The sequence below is a fragment of the Oncorhynchus nerka genome, linkage group LG9b, assembly GCF_034236695.1.
Source record: "Oncorhynchus nerka isolate Pitt River linkage group LG9b, Oner_Uvic_2.0, whole genome shotgun sequence".
NCBI lineage: Eukaryota > Metazoa > Chordata > Actinopteri > Salmoniformes > Salmonidae > Oncorhynchus > Oncorhynchus nerka.
Window position 1 is genome coordinate 13,198,019 of NC_088424.1, and position 21,553 is coordinate 13,219,571.

The following is a 21,553-nucleotide window of genomic DNA, read 5'->3' on the forward strand; positions in this document are numbered from 1 at the left end:
TTGGTTTAAGGGGGGAAAAGAGGCCAACTTGCAGGTGAAACTCTTTACCTATCCTTAGATACACACTGATTCTGTCTTTAAAATAAAACCCTTTTGTAAATTATGTGATGTGATGCTGGTGATATAATATATGAAGAATTTATTTCTAAACGCTACATCCACAATAAAACATATATATTCATCAGAAATGATTGCTTATGGGTACCTTCATGTGTGTGTAAAATATTATTCTTCTCAGATTTTTTATCTATACATTTTAGGTGGATAGTTTATTAGGTACACCAATCTAGTACCGGGTTGGACCCCCTGTAGCCATGAAGAGATACACCTGGTTAGCAAAAAAAATCAGATTGCTGTGGCGTTCAACCTTTGCTCAATTGGTGTCAAGGGACCTAATCTGTGCCAGGAAAACATTCCCCACTACGTTAGACCACCGCCACCAGCCTGTACCGTTGTATCAATGTTGTACTGCACCGTTATTTGCCTGTTTGTGCCCCCCCCCCCCCCCCCTGTTAGCTTGCACCATTGCCATTCTCCTTCAAACTCTTTCATCAACAAACTATTTTCTTGGATGTTTGCTTAGGGTCGTTGTCCTGTGTACCTTCTCCCCAGTCTGAGGTTTTCATCAAGGATTTCTCTGTACTTCGCTCTGTTCATCTTTGTCTCGATCCTGACTAGTCTCCCAGTCCCCGCCACTGAAAAACATACCCACAGCATGGTGCTGCCACCACCATGCTTCACCTTAGGGGTGGTGCCAGGTTTCCTCCAGACGTGACGCTTGGCATTCAGACCAAAGAGTTCAATCTTGGTTTCATCAGACCAGAGAATCTTGTTTCTCATGGTCTGAGAGTCATTAGGTGCCTTTTGGCAAACTCCAAACAGGCCACGTCCATCTGGCCACTCTAGCATAAAGGCCTGATTAGTGAAGTGCTGCAGAGATGGTTGTCCTTCTGGAAAGTTCTCCCATCTCCACAGAGGAACTCTGGAGCTCTGTCAGAGTGACCATCGGGTTCTTGGTCACCTCCCTGACCAAGGCTCTTCTCCCAATTTGACCGGGAGGCCAGCTCTGGGAAGGGTCTTGTTGGTGGTTCCAAACTTCTTCCATTTAAGAATAATGGAGGCCACTGTGTTCATGGGGACCTTCAATGCTGCAGACATTTTTTGGTACCCTTTCCCAGATCTATGCCTTGACACAATCCTGTCTCAGAGCTCTATGCACAATTCCTTCAACCTCATGGCTTTGCTCCGACATGCATTCTCAACTGTTGGACCTTATATAGACAGGTGTGAGCCTTTCCAAATCATGTCCAATCAGTAGAATGGGTCTGAGTACTCATGTAAATAAAATTTCTAAAAACCTGTTTTCACTCTGTCATTATGGGGTATTATGTGTAGATTGCTGAATAATTTAAAAGAAATCAATTTTAGAATAAGGCTGTAACGTAACAAAAGGGTCTGAATACTTTCGGAAGGCACTGTATGTATTAGAGGTCGACCGATTAATCGGAATGGACGATTAATTAGGGCCGATTTCAAGTTTTCATAACAATCGGAAATTGGTATTTTTGGGCGCCGATTTTTTATATTTTTAGTTATTTAACTCGGCAACTCAGTTAATTAAGAACACATTCTTATTTTCAATGACGGCCTAGGAACGGTGGGTTAACCGCCTCGTTCAGGGGCAGAATGACAGATTTTCACCTTGTCAGCTCGGGGATCCAATCTTGCAACCTTACAGTTAACTAGTCCAACGCAATAACGACCTGCCTCTCTCTCGTTGCACTCCACAAGGAGACTGCCTGTTACGCGAATGCAGTAAGCCAAGGTAAGTTGCTAGCTAGCATTAAACTTATCTTATAAAAAACAATCAATCATAATCACTAGTTAACTACACATGGTTGATGATATTACTAGATATTATCTAGTGTGTCCTGCGTTGCATATAATCTGACTGAGCATACAAGCATACAAGTATCTAAGTATCTGACTGAGCGGTGGAAGGCAGAAGCAGGCGCGTAAACATTCATTCAAACAGCACTTTCGTGTGTTTTGCCAGCAGCTCTTCGTTGTGCATCAAGCATTGCGCTGTTTATGACATTAAGCCTATCAACTCCCGAGATGAGGCTGGTGTAACCGAAGTGGAATGGCTAGCTAGTTAGCGGGCGCTAATAGCGTTTCAAACGTCACTCGCTCTGAGCCTTCTAGTAGTTGTTCCCCTTGCTCTGCATGGGTAACGCTGCTTCGATGGTGGCTGTTGTCGTTGTGTAGCTGATTCGAGCCCAGGGAGGAGCGAGGAGAGGGACGGAAGCTATAATGTTACACTGGCAATACTAAAGTGCCTATAAGAACATCCAATAGTCAAAGGTTAATGAAATACAAATGGTATAGAGGGAAATAGTCCTATAATTTATATAATAACTACAACCTAAACTTCTTACCTGGGAATATTGAAGACTAATGTTAAAAGGAACCACCAGCTTTCATATGTTCTCATGTTCTGAGCAAGGAACTGAAACGTTAGCTTTCTTACATAGCACATATTGCACTTTTACTTTCTTCTCCGATACTTTGTTTTTGCATTATTTAAACCAAATTGAACGTGTTCCATTATTTATTTGAGGCTAAATTGATTTTATTGATGTATTATATTAAGTTAAAATAAGTGTTCATTCAGTATTGTTGTAATTATCATTATTACAAATATATAAATAAAAATCGACCGATTAATCGGTATCGGCTTTTTTGGTCCTCCAATAATCGGTATCGGTATCGGCGTTGAAAATTCATAATCGGTCGACCTCTAGTATGTATACTGTATCTGATTTGTTAAGCACATTTTTACTCCTGAACTGATAACAAAGGGGTTAACCCGTTGAATAATTATTGACTCAAGACATTTCAGATTTTAATTTTTATTAATAAAAAAAATGTCTACAAACCAAATTCCAATTTGATATTATGGGGTATTGTGTGTAGATCAGTGACACAATCTCAGTTGAATAACTGTTTAATTCAGGATGTAAAACAACAAAATGTGGAAAAAGTAAAGGTGTGTGAACACTTTCTGAAGGCACTGTACAGTATATGAGCCAGTGTTTCTCCTTAACATCACTTAGACTTAGATGGAGGTAAGCCTACTACGCAGGTTTGCGTTTCTTGTAATGAATCTTGTTCTGAAGGCAGCTCTGCAGTGGTCACTAGCTGGCACAGCTGAAAAGACATACTCAGATTTTAAACCTAACCTTAACCACACTGCTAACTGTAATGCCTAACCCTAACTTTAAATTAAGACCAAAAATAAAATAAAATATATATATATTGACTGTAGACAATTTCTAGTGGAAATGTCTCAGTCCTGCCTACAGGACAAGACTCATCCCAATAAACGTCAACCTTCATCTACAGTTCTGTTAGGAAAAAAGAATATTGGTCAAACCTTGGGAATATTGACCACAATCATAACTCTTAACAACTGAAATCCTTCTGATGAATAAAGAGTATGCAATACGTATAATATGCTTATTATATTACAATAACTTTAAGATAAGAGTATACTTGCCTGATCTCTTGTACATTATTTGTCTCTTTTAGCTCAGCACCATCTCAGCTCCTTATCTCTTCTGTCCACAACCAGGTGTCAGCCCCTCAGTGGATTCACAACACAACATGAACAGTCCCCCACCGGAGATCCATGGCATTCGCTGGAAAAAGACAGATGGCAAAGAACAACCTCAGAATGTGATATGAGCAATGTGTAAGAAAAGAAGGATACACAGTCCTGCATAGTGGATACATTATTTAAAATCAATACATTTTGTCTTTGTTTTTACGTTCTCTCTCTCTCTCTCTCTCTCTCTTCCTTGCTCTCTCTCTTCCTTGCTCTCTCTCGTAATTTAATCATGTGTATTTAAGGGATGGATGCATTAGGGTTTACACCAGCCGACAGTGTGCCAGCCAGAGCCAGGAGTTGTAAATCAACTCACTTTGAATGACATCTCCCCCAGACAGAATTCCTGCTGAATCATCACATCCATGTTTGTCAGGCCTAGGACAGTGGACCGGATTGGTTGAACATGCACATCAATCAATCAACTCCTGACCCAGTCTTTGACCTTGAGCTGGCTGGTGTACAATATGAATATACTGTTTGTAAGCAAATCTATTAAAGCTTTCGGGAGGGGACAATTTCACACCACACTGACCAATGGGATTGTCTGAGTCAGCTGCTAACAGGAAGTAAAAATGTACAACTAATGGCATGAGGTAAGTATATGTGTGTGTGTGTGTGTGTGTGTGTGTGTGTGTGTGTGTGTGTGTGTGTGTGTGTGTGTGTGTGTGTGTGTGTGTGTGTGTGTGTGTGTGTGTGTGTGTGTGTGTGTGTGTGTGTGTGTGTGTTCAAGAGCCAGTGTACAGTAACACACCACAATGACCCTCTTGCACTGTCCTGATATGCAGTTCATACCTCTGTCATCAAATTCAATTATATTCACCATTCCACACACTTGCAATGCTCAGATACTTCTTTTATGTGTGGATATCATTAGAGGTTCTTGGTAATTATCAAAACATATGAGGGAGTCCTCTTAAAGATGATCAGTTGGGCATGATTATTTTATACTTTTTACATTTATATATCTCTTTTGTTACATTCACTGCACTTACTGGGATTGAATTACATGTGTGTTGTTCTAAATGTTTAATGCCCTGCTACAGCCCTGAAATTAATAAAGTTGTATTTTATTGAATTGTATTGTCTGATAGGCTACATGTGTATACAATCGTCTTGCTCTTCCAGTGTTTCCCTACTGTATAATATAGAGCAGCCCTATGTAACTGCAGGCACCTGAATGTTTGCCTTTTAGAGATACCTTCATCATTCAAACAATGTCCATGGGATTCATTTATAAACCGCGCACATATACAAAACATAACTTAAACGGTGTATTCACCCGTTTGTACACAACAGTTGGCATTTATACAGTGAGAATGTGCTCACCTCCCCGCAAATGTTACACCATGCGTATGCACATCTGCTATTGGTTGAAATATTGTATTACAAGCTGGCATGTAAGTATTTTGATGAAAATGTTTTTCATGAAAAACTAAAAACACAAAAACACATGAACAGGAATGCAGCCATTTTCCATTTACTGCGAAGATTTGTGTTTCGTTTTTAGAATCTAAAATAATTAGACATAGTGATCTTGTTGCTATTTATTTTATTTTATTAACCATTGCAGAATAAAGTATTTACCTTTTTTGGCCGTGATGGGTTCATATTCCGGAAGGAGCCATACAACAAATTATCATCTGCATCTCTAATTTAATTAGACCTAGTTGCCTAGGAAATAGATACAGTTTCAGTCAGAAGTTTACATACACCTTAGCCAAATACATTTCAACTCAGTTATTCACAATTCCTGACATTTAATCCTAGTAAAAAATTCCCTCTTTTAGGTCAGTTAATGATTTATTTCAGCTTGTATTCCTTTCATCACATTCCCAGTGGGTCAGAAGTTTACAATCAGTATTTGGTAGCATTGCCTTTAAATTGTTTAACTTGGGTCAAATGTTTTGGGTAGCTTTCCACAAGCTTCCCACAATAAGTTGGGTGAATTATGGCCCATTCCTCCTGACAGAGCTGGTGTAACCGAGTCAGGTTTTTAGGCCTCCTTTCTCGCACAAATTTTTTCAGTTCTGCCCAACAATTTTCTATAGGATTGAGGTCAGGGCTTTGTGATGGCTACTCCAATACCTGGACTTTGTGGTCCTTAAGCCATTTTGCCACAACTTTGGAAGTATGCTTGGGGTCATTGTCCATTTGGGAGACCCATTTGCAACCAAGCTTTAACTGATTTCTTGAGATGTTGCTTCAATATATCCACATAATTTTTCTACCTCATGATGCCATCTATTTTGTGAACTGCATCAGACCCTCCTGCAGCAAAGCACCCCCACAACATGATGCAGCAACCCCCATGATTCACAGTTGGGATAGTGTTCTTCAGCTTGCAAGTGTCCCCCTTTTTCCTCCAAACATCATTATGGCCAAACAGTTCAATTTTGTTTGATCAAACCAGAGGACAGTTCTCCAAAAAGTACAATCTTTGTCCCCATGTGCAGTTGCAAACTGTAGTCTGGCTTTGTTATGGCGGTTTTGGAGCAGTGGCTTCTTCCTTGCTGAGTGGCCTTTCAGGATATGTCGATATAGGATTCATTTTACTGTGGATATAGATACTTTGTACCTGTTGAAAATGTTATAAACCGATTAAAAACGTCAATGCTACCGTGCATACCTATATAATGATGTAATGACACCACGTAAAATGTTGTGCTACACGTGCAACACATCATTCCTAACCTAGCCCACAATGTCTGCTGTGTGGATCGAGCAGTCAACAAGTCGAGCAGTCATTTGAGCAGTTACTCAAAGGCAAAATCCATTAAAGCCAAGATAATGGAATTCATTGCCCTTGACAATCAACCGTTCTTTGTTGTGGGTGATGTTGGCTTTCACCAACTGGTCGAGCACTGGTACACACTACCAAGTGCGCTATTTTTCAGATGTTACCCTACCGGAGTTACACAGTAATAGCGTTACTGCTAATGGTTTCATGACATACATACTATGAAACGTCGTTTGGGTCTTTGTGTGTCAAAAAATATACAGTAGCACTGTCAAAGCTGTACAATAAAGTCTGCAAACAAGCAAACACCGGTCACGAATGATGTGATTACAATACCGCATTGGTAATAAAGCATCATTTTTTCGACCGCAACTTCTGGGGTAGCTAGCTTTAGCTTGGTACCTAGCTAGCACCAATACAACCAGCATGAAAACAATGGCCAGTAGAAACTGCAGTAATTTTCATTATTCTTAGCAATGATTTAGGAATTGCTTAGGAAGTATTAGCTAGGTTGCCACTTGTTGTTCGCCTATTGAAATTGAACTTCTTTTCATGAAAATAAATAGCTAGCCAGCTACTTAAACCTGTTGCCCAAAGCTAACCTAATGTGATAAGCAGCCAGCTAGCTTATAACCGGACAGGGTTATGTGTTGTGAAGCTAGCCACAATAAGGATTAGGCACAATAGTGGAATGTGTGGTTTGCCTTCATAATAAAAGTATGTTATTGACAGTGATAGAAATTAACACAAATAGTCGAATTATGCCATACTTTTATTTTGAAGGCTAACCGCAAAGTCCACAAATTTTGGCTAATCCTTATTGTGGCTAGCTTCACATAGATGGGTCCGACCACCATTTATCAAACAATAACTGTTTTATAAATTAGGGTCATTTTAGATGATGACACCTAGATTATGTAGTTTTGATTTGTTTTGGGTGAAGAACATTGTTTGCATCCATGAGCTAGCTAGCTTTTTTTAATGACCTACACTGTAGATGCACGAGACAACTTTACCAGCATTATAGCTTACGTATCGATGGATCATTGTGACATATGAAATACGAGTGATAGTGTAATCAATGTGTAATAACTACGTAAAAAATTGATGAACACGTTAAATGATTGTGACTTGCAGTCATATTCAGGTCCTGATTCGTCAACATGCATATTTGACACGTCAAATAGGGTTATTTTTGACATGCAAAGACCCAAACAGCGTTCCATAGAAATCCTGGTTGAGAATTAAATTACTGAACAAATGAACAATGAAACAGCACAGCAAGTAAGTGAAAGGTTTTGATTATGCTTAACTGGTAATGGGGACATTACAACAAAATAACTTTTTGGTCAGTGTGGTGTGTGTGTATATGTGTGACCTTTATTTAACTAGGCAAGTCAGTTAAGAACAAATTCTTATTTACAATGACGGCCTACCGCGGCCAAACGCGGATGACACTGGGCCAATTGTGCGCCGCCCTATGGGACTCCCAATCACAGCCTGATGTGATACAGCCTGGATTCAAACCAGGGACTGTAGTGACACCTCTTGCACTGAGATGCAGTGCCTTAGACCGCTGCATCCATGTGTGTCTGTTAACTATTTAACTGTACTAGAATGCTTAAAAGGCCACTAAAATGTTAAATATCGGATATCTGTATCTGCCAAAAATGTAATATCTGTGCATCACTACTAGTAACCTACTGTCCGTACTGTAATTGCATTTCTATTTTAGTAGCCTGCCTTAGACAATGTTTCAGAATTTGCTGGCAGTCCATCAGTCCATGAATTCAAACATTCTGCTAACAGGTCCAAAACATTTGCAGTTGCTTTTCAGAAACTGCTCTTTCAGAAACGGACAGTCCTTTCCCAGATACAGCATACATTACTGCTGAAGAGTAAAACATTCTAACAACACAGTAAATAGACCGATGATGGGTAGGCTACATGTGGTGTGCTATAGGAACATGACATCATTGCGCATCTTAGAACGTATACCAAGGCAGACTATAGAAACCCAGTAATCTATACTACATATTGAACAACAATTAGTTGTTTGCATGCCGTGGCCTAATGCCAATAGTTCCAAATAATAACGCAAATAAAGCCAAGGAAGTTATTGTCAACATAAAAGGTAAATGCAGGGAGTTTTTCTCGTTCACCCACGCACAGTTTTATGATAGGTCTGATTTATAACCGGAAACATGCTTATGTATGGTATGTCATGTGCCAAGTGTATAATTCCTAATATTTTTGTATGTGAGCAGACTTTTCAGAAATGGTGCACGCAGAAATGTGTGATATTTACGCTATAAATGAGCTTAACGTTTATAAATGAGGCCCCTGGACGGTGTGTCTCCTCCAATATCTTTGTTTGCAGCTGAAAGACAAATCACAGCTCTTTTATTGCACATGGCCAGGGTTGCACAACTGTCCTTGAAAACCGAGGTGGTGAAAGGCAGCAACCAACGCAGCAACCTACAGTAGCCTACCAACTGGGAACGGATTTTGATTTACATTTGATTGAGTTGTCAACTAATGTCAATTCACCATGTCACCATGTCATTGGATTTAGGTAAAACAGTCGGGTGAAAAAAATACAAAATTCCCTTACTTTAGGTTTTCCACCTTGTTTGAACAGTCATCACATTGACTTTTTAGGTTGAAATGATGCAGAAACAACCAGTTTTTGCCCAGTGGGTGCACATGTGACCCTGTCGACACGTGCTGACGGTTCAACATGATGCAGAACAGTTATCCATGCTATGTGCCCCCTCCTCGCCTTATAATGGACTCATAACAAACTTTAACCTTTCAAACTCCCTTATCAGTGTGATGACATGTCTGGCGCCACCATTTCGAACTAACAAAATAATTATTGGTCCAAGGAAACACAACAGTCTTTATGGACAACATATGTGCTGCTGTGTTTAACTGGATGCACATTTTTAAGTAAATATTTGATGTTTCAGACAGCGCATTCGAACTCAGAATGGAATAAGCTACTACAGAGCACAAGAGAAGTTTTGAACACACAAACCGAACGGTTTATTTGAACTTTTACCTGACAGACAAATGACCAAAAGAGAAACATGCTGAGTAAAGACCTTCCGGACATTGAGGTACATGATTTTATAGTTGTTAATCTGTTTTATTCACTTGCAATCTCAATTTGCGACCCCTGGTTTTGGCAGTGAGGTGTCTTTTTGCTTTACTTTTTATGCGCAGTGTTTAGCCTACCTACTTGAGCCATGTCGTAAATAAATCTGGGTTGACAAACTGCTAGAATTAGATAGATTGGAGCAGCGAGCAGGAATTTACAAATTAGCCAACTCTTCAGGTTTGACCATTTATGGAGGGATTTTTCTTTGGGATTTTTTATTACTTGTTTTTTAGGCTGCATGGAGAAAGAGAACTTACCTTAAAATAGTATACTGTGTACATGACACTGCAACAAAATTTCCCCATGGGGACAATAAAGTCCGTCAGTAAGTAAGGTATTAAGTAGTGTTATTTTGAGCAAGGTGTTAGATAAAGTGGCACCTTTCTTCAGTCTAAGAGAGCACATGCAAGCTTTGCGCAGAAGTTTGCCGACTACTTTGCCGTCTTTTCCTTATGTGATAGACTCACACACTTGTTAAGGCAATGCAATTGTATAAATGAATAAACCAGCTACAATGCTACAGCTTCTCATCAGCTAGCACAAGAATTCATTCTTCCTTCTCATACTAGCCAATCAGTCTGTAGCTACCACTGAAGTTTCAGCACCATGGACTGCGCAAGGGCAGCCAGATGCATGATTGCATTATGCCTTTCTATTTTGAGGGGGGGAAAATATTTACAAACCAATAACCGTTGCTTTAAGAATTGACCTAAACATTGCAATAATAGTCGATTGGGGATTCCACTACTTCGATAGCCTACACATTTTTTTTTATCAACACCATGCATAGGCCACTTTTACTAAAGGCAAAACAGCTTATGTAGACTGAACCAACAAAAAACAAGAATAAGGATATTTTGTATCTGCCATTTGACCAGAAGGCCGAGTATAATCCATGCCGGTAAATTAGTACGACTCACCTTGCAAATACTGGAATCAATGATGGGACATAGGCCTACATAACCTCTAAAAAATATGAGCTTTATACAATAATATCTGGTATTACTGAATGCATCATTGTATTAAACCAACCCAAGACATGCCGGTGGATGGGCATGCATAATATCCTTTGACAATACCTACACCTCTGCCTAGGTGACATGTAGACTTCCTTTTATTGAAGACATTTGAATGGAGAGTGTCCCGGGGTAAGTGACGGCCTCCATTAGCATTTCTATTAATGGCTGTTATGACAACACTCATGTGACCATGGCTGTGTCAGGGTGCGTTTAAGACGTGGTCTAAATGACTCCTGTCAGCTGTCGAAAATACCCCACTAAATGTCATCATAACGGCCGTCTGCGGGGCAATTAAACCGGCCGTTCATCTTGTGCTGCGCTGGAGACGTCTCCTTTTAATATCCTGCCTTTGTGAGAAAGCTAAACGTGCACCTTTGTGTGTGCTCATGGATTCATTAAAAATGTCTAGGATGGCCATCAGTGTTCGTTAGAAATGAGATTAATGTGTCCGCTTACAGAAAGGTCTATACACTTTATGTCTGGCCCTGAACCCTGCCAGGCCAGCCTAAAGAACAGGACGATCAAGTCAAGTGCAGGGACAGGATATTGGCAACATAGGCACCAAAAATTGCCATTTAAATTATGACAAGGAAACGTGTGTCTCGCAGACATCCGCCTCAGTGTCAACGTCTAGGATTGTAACGGCTGTAAGTCTAAGCATGAAACCCCTTAGAATAATCCTACAAGTGTTGGAGGCACTGCACGTTTTATACCCCAGCTGAGTGATCATCCACGTGATATATATACCGCACTTTTAATGTCGGCCTACTGCGATATAAGCTTAATGTTCCACAACGTCCCTCCACCGTCGTTCAGCGTATTGTATGCCACTCATTGATAATGTGACGTGTTGACGTGTTGTATATTTAACCCAAGGATATGTAACCCAGTGATTTAACTATTTGAGTAAAGCATAGCATAGGGCTATAGGGGGGGATCTATCACAAACATCACGCATGCAAAAACATTAACTTAACACATTTGTCAAAGAGCATAAAGTCCGAAAGAGAGAATGTTAGTCGAGGTTCAGGTGATGCAGGCGGGATGCACAGGCGTTGCATCAGAGTGTGCTTGGAGATAAGAGGTCATGAACCGATAGCCGAGCTAATCTTTATCTTATCTCTTCAACAATAACCAAGAGGACATTTGGATTTCCTGGAATGTTCTGTTTCGGGTGTATTGTGGCGTTGTGATCGTCATAAAAGTATCTGCTGACCTGTTTGTAGAGGTCTGAACATGATTTGACACTATAAAGACCCCAAGAACTATCTGCTTACCTTGGCATTAGGGACGTTCTGACAAGGTCAAAATAGCTTTCTAACAGTTTCTCATTTGACAGATGTTCCCAGCTAGGGAGGGTACCATGACATGGATGTAACATTTTCTCTTTGAACGTTCCGTTAACCCTTTCTAGAAATGTACCCAAAACAATTGTTGCAGGAACGTTCACTGTTTGCTGGGAAGTTTTTACAGTGATTCTGTCAATGATTCTCCTCTCATCCCTTTTAAACGTGATTCTTCATGGTGATTACCTGACACATACACTTATTTCTCTTAATCTCGCTCTACCTATCGCAGAACTTTTAACCTATTGGAATCAGTGGCTCTATATTGTGTGCAGCGCCAAAGAACCACTGACATGTAAATAGATGACCTAGCAAATGTAGCTCCTGGGTAAGTTCACTTTGATTGCTCTGTTAATCAATCAGCAAGTCACAGATCATTCCAGGACTTGCCAACATGAGACTGCCCCCCCCCCGGCCCACCCCATCTCTCCCACTCCTCCGCCCATCTTCTTATCTCTCTTTCTCTCTCTCCGCCCAACAGTGAGCTAAATCACACATCATCCGTCTTCTGCTGTCCCCTTTTCCTTTAGTTAAATAATTCCCCTGAACACAGGTGACAGCCCTCCTCCTCCTCCCGGGAAAGTGTGTTTAAGTACCCTCTGTCCCAGCTTGTGAGGTCAGGGACGTGTGGTGCTCTGAACTTCTGCACCGCAACGCTTCCCACCCTCAACTCAGCCCTCCTCCTCATGCAAGATAAGGTCCCCTTGGCTGGGGCAGTTATCCAATCACAATCATGTTCTTTTTCTTGCAATTTGAGAGAGTATATTTGGATTTCTGTTTGCAATAATAGAGCCACTATATTTTACTATGTGCAACTGGAGAGAACAAACTTAATATTGATTCAAGCATGCTTTCTTCCCCTAGGCGAGAAATGCTACGTTGCTTTAGCCTATAAACTGGTTTCAATCGAATTGGGCCTGTGGCCTTGGACCATGTCCTTTAGTTGTGCGATTTTGTTAGATTTAATTTCCCCATTCTAGTTAAATACAGCGATATTCAGGGATGAACCCAAGCAGGACAGCCTACACTCTCCATAACCTGTATCACTGCATCAGATGTTGGAACTGAATTAATATTGCTGAATGCCCCCAGTGCAGTGCAGTAGGATACTGTTGCTTTATCTCACCCATGGTGGATCAATATGTGGAAATTCATCTATCGATTTCCAGGTGAAGACACAGGGCAATAAGACAGTGAATTGCCAGCTGATGTTTAACTATCCAGCTCCGGGGAGGAAATATGTTACTTTTATGAAAGACTAGAATCTCTGAGGGAGTGGCTGGGGTCTCTTGTACTGATCTCTGGGCATTCTGAGACCTTAGTCAAGTTTGTTTGAAGTATGATGGTATTCAAAATGGCATTCGGGGAAATTGGAGGGAGACTGACAGAGCTCTTTGTTTGCACTGTGCTATTCTTCATACCCCCTCAGTTTCATGAAGTTGAACCTAAAAGTAAGATAAAAATACCATACTGCAATAGCCTATTACTAGGATCATTGGTGTCCAACTAAAATTATCTCTGAATGTATGTAGGCTACACCTATGAGTGAACAATGACTTATATATACACTAAATTACTTATAGGGGGAGCAGTGTTGAGCCCCCCCTCCCCCCTGCCAACACACACACCCCTACTCAGGTTTTTTCTTTATTTAGCTATTTTGTAGAATAATATTGAAGACATCAAAACTATGAAATAGCACATATGGAATCATGTAGTAACCAAAATAGTGTTAAACAACTCAAAATGTTTTATTTTTGAGATTCTTCAAAGTAGCCACCCATTGCCTTGATGACAACTTTGCACACTCTTGGCATTCTCTCAACCAGCTTCATGGGATAGTCACCTGGAATGCATTTCAATTAACCGTTTGTTAAAAGTTCATTTGTGGAATTTCTTTCCTCCTTAGTGCGTTTGAGCCAGTCAGTTGTGTTATGACAAGATAGGGGTGGTAAACAGAAGATAGCCCGATTTGGTAAAAGACCAAGTCCGTATTATTGCAAGAACAGCTCAAATAAGCAAAGAGAAACGACAGTCCATCATTTAAGACATGAAGGTCAGTCAATCTGGAAAATGTCAAGAACTTTGAAAGTCTCTTCAAGTGCAGACACAAAAACCATCAAGAGCTATGATGAAACTGGCTCTCATGAGGACCATCACAGGAGTTACAGAGTTACCTCTGCTGCAGAGGATACGTTCATTAGAGTTAACTACACCTCAGAAATTGCAGCCCAAATAAATACTTTACAGAGTTCAAGTAACAGACACAACTCAACATCAACTGTTCAGAGGAGACTGCGTGAATCAGGCCTTCATGGTCGAATTGCTGCAAAGAAACCACTACTAAAGGACCAATAATAAGAAGAGACTTTATTGGACTAAGATCCACAAGCAATGGACATTAGACCGGTGGAAATCTGTCCTTTGGTCTAATGAGTCCAAATTTGAGATTTTTGTAGAATTCAAGGCACACTTAATCAGCATGGCAACCACAACATTCTGAACCGATACCCCATCCCATCTGGATTGCACTTAGTGAGACTATCATTTCTCTTTCAACACGACAATGACCCATGGGCTATTTGACCAAGAAGGAGAGTGATGGAGTGCTGCATCAGATGACCTGGCCTCCACAAACACCCAACCTCAACCCAATTGAGATGGTTTGGGATGAGTTTGACCCCAGAGTGAATGAATAGCAGCCAACAAGTGCTCAGCAAATGTGGGAACACCTTCAAGACTGTTCAAGACTCATGAAGCTGGTTGAGAGAATGCCAAGAGTGTGCAAAGCTGTCATCAAGGCAAAGGGTGGCTACTTTGAAGAATCTCAAATTGAAAATATTTTATTTTGTTTAGCACTTTTTTGTATACTAACTTATTCCATTTGTGTTGTTTCGTAGTTTTGATGTCTTCACTATTATTCTACAATGTATTATTTTTTTTAAATAAGAAAAACCCTTGAATGAGTAGGTGTGTCCAAACCTTTGACTGGCACTATATATGTGAATCACCAACTGGATTCAGTCTTATGTAGCAAAATATTTTACATTGGATACAAATAGAGAATCAGACAAAATGGTATATCATACAGAACATTTTTGAGGAACAATGGAAAAGTAATTCTGCTCTGAAAGTTGATACAGTTGTCAACTCACCTTTGAGAAAAGGGCATTTGAATGTTTTTGGTACCTACTGGAGAGCTCTCCTTTGTCTACAGCCATTCTGCATTGTTCACACCCTCTTAAACCAGCCCCACCCATCTCTTTAATAAAGATTCACATGAGGTCATGTGCTAAACAGCGAGTATTGTAGTAAAGATTAAGACTAAAAGTGGTAGTAGCCTATAATAAAGAAAAATTCCAGGTAAACAGAAAGTGTTCAGATAAAAATATTTTATAAATATTAGATAACACTTACCCAGACACACTTGTCTAAATTGATGGGTCATGTGAAAAAAATGCTAGAACCCCCAGCCACATCCAGTGGTGGAAAAAGTACTAAATTGTCATACTTGAGTAAAAGTATAAATCATTTCAAATTCCTTAGATTAAACGAGACGGCACAATTATTTTCTCTCTTTTTTTATTGACTGATAGCCAGGGGCACACTCCAACACTCAGGCATAATTTACAAACTAAGCATTTGTGTTTAGTGAGTCTGCCAGATCAGATGCAGTAGGGAAGTTCTCTTGACAAGTGTGTGAATTGGACAATTTTCCTGTCAACGTGTAACAAGTCCTTTTGGGTGTCAGGGAAATTGTATGGAGTAAAAAGTAGTACATTATTTTCTTTCGGAATGTAGTGAAGTAAAAGTAAAAGTTGCCAAAAATATAAATAGTAACGAACAGATACCCCTCCCCCCAAAAAACTTAAGTAGTACTTTAAAGTATTTGACCACTGACCAAATGCCTTCACACCAGTACATTAGTATACTTTATATACTGTTACACACGCACTTATCACATAGTATTCCATACATAAGTTAAGGCCATGCAACCTGAGTTGAAAGTACATAAACAAATGCATGCACCATATATTTATGTGGATGCACCATATATTTATGTGGATGCACCATATATTTTTGTGGATGCACCATATATTTATGTGGTGGACACTTGATATTGTTGTGGTATGTCACAAAATCATGTTACGTCCACACATATCAATATTCATTTTATATTCATAAGTCTTGCTAAGTGGATGGGTCTCTACAGAAGGTTTAAACGGTACAGCCAAATGGCTACTTGCATAATAGCAATATCAGAAATAGATCATGTCAAAATCAAATATACTGTATGTATAAGAACAATATCAATAACGATATCAGTGATGGACGATGTAGTTACTGTATATGCATAAAATCAGGGGTAAAGTGGCTGAGCAGCAGGATAACAAAAAAATGTGTAGCAGCAACTTACGTGTTAGGAGAGAGTCATTTGAATAGAGGCATTGCAGATAGTTTTTTTATTTATTTATTTTATTTCACCTTTATTTAACCAGGTAAGCAAGTTGAGAACAAGTTCTCATTTACAATTGCGACCTGGCCAAGATAAAGCAAAGCAGTTCGACACATACAACGACACAGAGTTACACATGGAGTAAAACAAACATACAGTCAATAATACAGTAAAAAAAAACAAGTCTATATACAATGTGAGCAAATTAGGTGAGAAGGGAGGTAAAGGCAAAAAAGGCCATGGTGGCAAAGTAAATACAATATAGCAAGTAAAACACTGGAATGGTAGTTTTAGTGCTGATAGTGCTGATGACTGGTCCGTCCGAACCACGAATGAACAAGGGAATCTATATTCGGAGAGCCTGTTTCTGTCCTGCCCTTGACTTAGTTGCAAAACTCTCTGATCTTCTCAAAAATATAAGTTTGTCTAGCTGTGTCCAGTTCAGGTCGTGCTTGTACAGGTAGAACATCTGTGGGAGGAAGGATGTCAGCGTTGCGCAGCAGCTGAAACCTTGTCCCGACAGTCCGAAATCTCCTTGGCGACAACACCAGGCTAGAAATCTCCTTGGCGACAACACCAGGCTACAAAGCTGTAAAACAGGGAATGACAACAACAACAAATCAGAAGACATTACAACCCTGCACAACATCAATTCACCTCACAAGTTTAGATAAGAAGAATAACCTCATGCAATGCAATGAAAAGGATTTTCACCTGAAGTGCTGGTACTGCTTGATCTGTGGCAGCGGCCTGAAGTACGGAGTGTTGTTGCGTACCATCCTCCAGTCCAACCAGCTGTGGGATGTTGACCCCTGTCACAGTGCTGTCCTTCACAACACTAGCAATCTCAGACAGTGTTCACTCTGGTCATTCTGAAGCGCTGCTTTTTGAGGCCGGAGCACAAACTTGGTGTGGCCTGTGATGGGGAAGTGAAGGTCAAGATTGTGGTGGAGCTTTGCATTGTCCGCCAGGCACAATACCAGAGCACAAACTTGTTATTGTTTTGGCCACTGCAGTAATCGCAATTCAGGTGCACACGTATTTCCCCAATTTCGTAGTTGGTGAAGAAATGGTGCATGTACTGTCGTTGATGACTGCTCTGCTGCCTTTGCTTGCATGGGCCAGCTTTCTTTTTGATGGGAGGCATTAGACCATTCTCCTTGGGTATGACTGGTGGAGGAGCGTCAGGCGTGTTCTACTGATGCTGAAAGACAAGTTCCAGATGCATATATTTGAGCATTATTATACAATCGATGCGAAATGGCATTCTGAGATAATGTTAATGTTACTGTTCCCACTACAATAACATAAAAATACTTAAATACATATAATTTTGTCCTTGAAGCATTTATTTGAAACACTGTAGAATTCCATTCATTCCTATGGAGGCCTGCTCCTATTGTGGAGTGCCAATATGGCCGATTGGTGGCTTCAAGCCGCTCAATGGCCGAAACATAGCATCAGCAGTCCAGAGTTTAAATGCCACTGCTAAACGGCTGACATCGCTTCCTAATTTCTGCAGTGTGTGATTGTGATTTTACTGACTCTGTGGAATTAGTGATGTGGGTGCCGGGTGTGATCAGTGGAGACTGATAAAGTCAGCCTCCACTGCGAGGAAAGGAGAATACAATTGTGTTTAAAATTGTATCTGGATTGCTCCTGCGGGAATGGTTTTCTCTACCCTAAAGGCATAGCAAGACACATCCCCAAATTATTTGTTTGATAATGTAGTCTTACTCTTTAATAAAATAGAGGGCTGTTATCAATATCATATAATATTAATGAAAGCTATTTTCAGAACTGTGCTTGGTTCATTTTCTGGTGTTTTTAGGGTGTAGCCTAACTATAGAAATGAATGAAACTTGAATCATAGGCAAAGTCTGATAAAGAATACAACAAATGCATCTCCGCATCTCAAAATAATACAACTGTTTCCACACAACAGGCACTGTGCCATAGGCTGAATACAGCGTGTACTCTCTATACGTCCCTTACATACATTGATAGTGGTTTTAATAATAGATTCACTTCAGTTTCTCACTGAAGTGCAAATTGTTGCTTCAGGTTTGGCTGACCTGTTCATTCCCCCACTGAAACCGAAGGAAGACAATAACTTGCAGATAGCAGCCCCGTTTCATTGTTGTTGTTTTGTGTCATGACCTGAAAAACATTCAAACATTGACAAGGCAAAAAAGTTATTTCTGAATCATTTGATAACAGTGTACCACAATTTACACTCTACTTATAAACGTACTAAGAGCTGTAAGGGCTTTCATCCGTGTTCATTGGTATGCGGGTCTCTGTTGAATGACATCTTGGATCTGCTTGCTTTGTGTTTCAAGCTTTAATGGTATTATCCGGCTGGCACCCGCCTCACAAGCTGCCTTCAAGTCTCAGTTCAGCACCAGGACCAAAAGTGTCTCATTTCAATTTGCGCTTGGCCTTTCTGTTCTTCCCTTTATCTGATTGTGCTAGTTGTGTGTACTGAAACTAATGCAGACATGGTTCCCCTTCACCCTACAAAGAGCATGAAATGAGTATTAGTGTGCCAGTGATAGCTGTTTCCTTTTCTGTTTATGCCCCCCACTTCCCTCCTCTCCCTCAGTTAGCTTGGCTGTTAATTGTGTTTGCCATCTGAACAGAGGACCCTGCTCTACATTTGTGTCCATCTTGAAAGACTTGCTCATACCATGATCATTTGACTGGCAACCGTGAATCGATGGGCAATGGGTGTCAGAGAACGATACCTCACAGGATGAGAATCTAGTACTCAGCCTCAATGTGGGTCTTGTTTCACGGTGCATTTGCCTGCTTGTGAATTATGGATTAGATGAATGTGTTGTGTAATTAATACAGGTTGATATTACAATCCGGTGGTGTTTTAGCACAATCGGTGTTTAAAGGGAAAATCCATTAAAGAACTATCTTTGAGCATTTTTGTATTAGTCCACTGTTGATACAGTCCCATAATATTTTGCATGTCAGCAGTCAAGTTTTCAAGAGATTGGACCTTCAAGAAGCAAAGTGTCACAGGCTACATTTTAAAATGATTTACTTTATGATTATTTTTTAGTGTAGAAATTGACATTTTCTCTCCATATAAACATGTAGCCTAAAGGTAAACACATGATTTACTAAAACACACCAAAAAATCCTTCTTGCCATTAACGATTCGGCCTAAAACAATTCCTATGTGCCTCAATGCTCACTCCTTTTTACGTCTCTGTTTCTTCCAATATAACCTGCATTTCCTCACATGTACTACTCTCAAACCCACTCAAGACTGAGACCTTTGTGGTGTTGCAACCCACTCTCACAGCTTATTGTGAATCAGACACGAATTGTCTATTTCACAATAGTGTGTTGGGTCAATAAGCCGCCCTGTGTTAATGAGCCATGTTCAATGTGCCACAGAGTATCCTGTCTCTGAACCCGAGGGTGCAGACCCACGCTGTCATCCACTCAACGGGCGCCAAGAAGACAGAAAGGAAACACTGGAAGAGAAACCCAGAGAAGAGCTGTGATGTAAGTCTGACATCTTTCCTTCCTCTATAAAAACTGTTTTTCATTATGCTCCATGTTCATCTCTAGGGCCAGACATTTGTCCTGACCCTGTGACCCACCCCAGAAAAACTGTAGGCCCAGGAAAAATAACTAGGGCCCAAAGTTTTTTCTGGAGAGGTCACTTAGTGAGAAAAAAAAGCCCTGATCCGATGATGTAGTTACATTCATATCCCAATCATTCTTAATGTCACGCTTCCCTCTTCAGTCCTCATTGAAATATTTTGGAGTGCCTATCAACAGCCTGAAGTATCAGCTTTAATGGGACATGAATCAGAAAGACCATACCCAGCAGCTGCTGCCCTAAATCGGTTAAATATTGCACATTTCCTCTGCTTATCGTCTCATAGCTCCAGCCTCAGTCAAGGCTCAAAACCATTTTCAAATTCACATTTTTTATGCTTTTCCCCTCTGCCGTGTGGCAATTGTTCTAATAAATAGTTTCTCGTTTCCATAGAACCCATATTAATAAGATGCTTATATTATGTCGGCAATTCCCAACACTAAGCATTTTGTCTAATTATTAATAATAGGGTCTCTAGATGTTGGATTAGACAAATCCTTTGCAGACTATAAATGCAACACTGGTAATTTCAGTGAAAATGTCATTGGTTATCCCAGTGGCGACCTGTGCTGGCGGTTGTAATTGGAAATGTAATTACAGTATATTGTATTGTATAGCACAAATGAGCTCGGCTAACATGTTAGACTTTACAGAATCAAGTCCTAAATCATAAACATTACAGCCTTTTCAGCTGTCCACCGCACTTCACTCTCAACATGTTAAATTGGCATTGGCAAGGTTTTTTTTTAAATGAAAAGCTTGTGCCTCTTTGTAACCCCCCGGGCGAGATGTCACAGAGGTGTTGGTTTTGTAAGGGCTAATTCTATTAAGGCAGACTGGCAAGAGTATTCATTGTGTTATCCAAGAGGTCAGAGGGCAAGGTTGATTGGGGGGGAAAGGTAATTGCACATGGGAAGAAAATCTCCACCTGCCATAACAGGATAGCACAGCGATAGCAAGACCCTCCAAAACAGCTGATTACAATATGCAGACTAATATGGGTTCCCTGAGGGAAGGAAACGAGAGAGCGAGAACAGCAAGACGTTTGAATGGGAACACATGGAGTGTTTTGGTGTTGATTCTTCCAAACACGTTATTATTAGTTCATCCTAAAGCACAAACATAATATAATAGTCACAATTGAAGTACTGTTAACGCAGCTTTTAATGTTATTCCTAGCAGCACCACGACAAAGCTCAATATATTACACTTTGAATGTGGGGTAGGAAAGAAAACGTGTATGCATTTAAAAGTACAGTCGCTAGTGAAAGTCTACACACCCCTTGCACAGTCTTCACATTTCTCTGCTTTAAAATTAAATCTAACAATGGATTACATTCGATTTTTTCCCCCTATCGATCTACACAACCTACTCCACATTTTCAAAGTGAAAGAACAATTATAGAACATTTTCCTATCGCTTTACAAATACTAAATGAGGATGTATTGATTGTGTATGTCTTCACAGCCTTGAGTTTATACTTGGTGAAGCACCTTTGGCAGCCAATACAGCTGTGAATCATTTTAAATATCATTC

General features: G+C 40.2%; 1 protein-coding gene across 1 annotated transcript in view; it reads left to right on the plus strand.

Moving 5' to 3' along the window:
• Window positions 1-9,257: 9,257 nt before the first annotated feature.
• dpydb (dihydropyrimidine dehydrogenase b) overlaps window positions 9,258-21,553 on the plus strand; it is a 129,327-nt gene continuing 117,031 nt past the window's right edge. Inside the window, exons 1-2 of the mRNA XM_065013343.1 lie at window positions 9,258-9,529; window positions 19,806-19,916. Of these exons, the coding sequence (XP_064869415.1) occupies window positions 9,500-9,529; window positions 19,806-19,916 (141 nt within the window). The 5' untranslated portion in view covers window positions 9,258-9,499. The remainder of the gene's footprint in view (window positions 9,530-19,805; window positions 19,917-21,553) is intronic.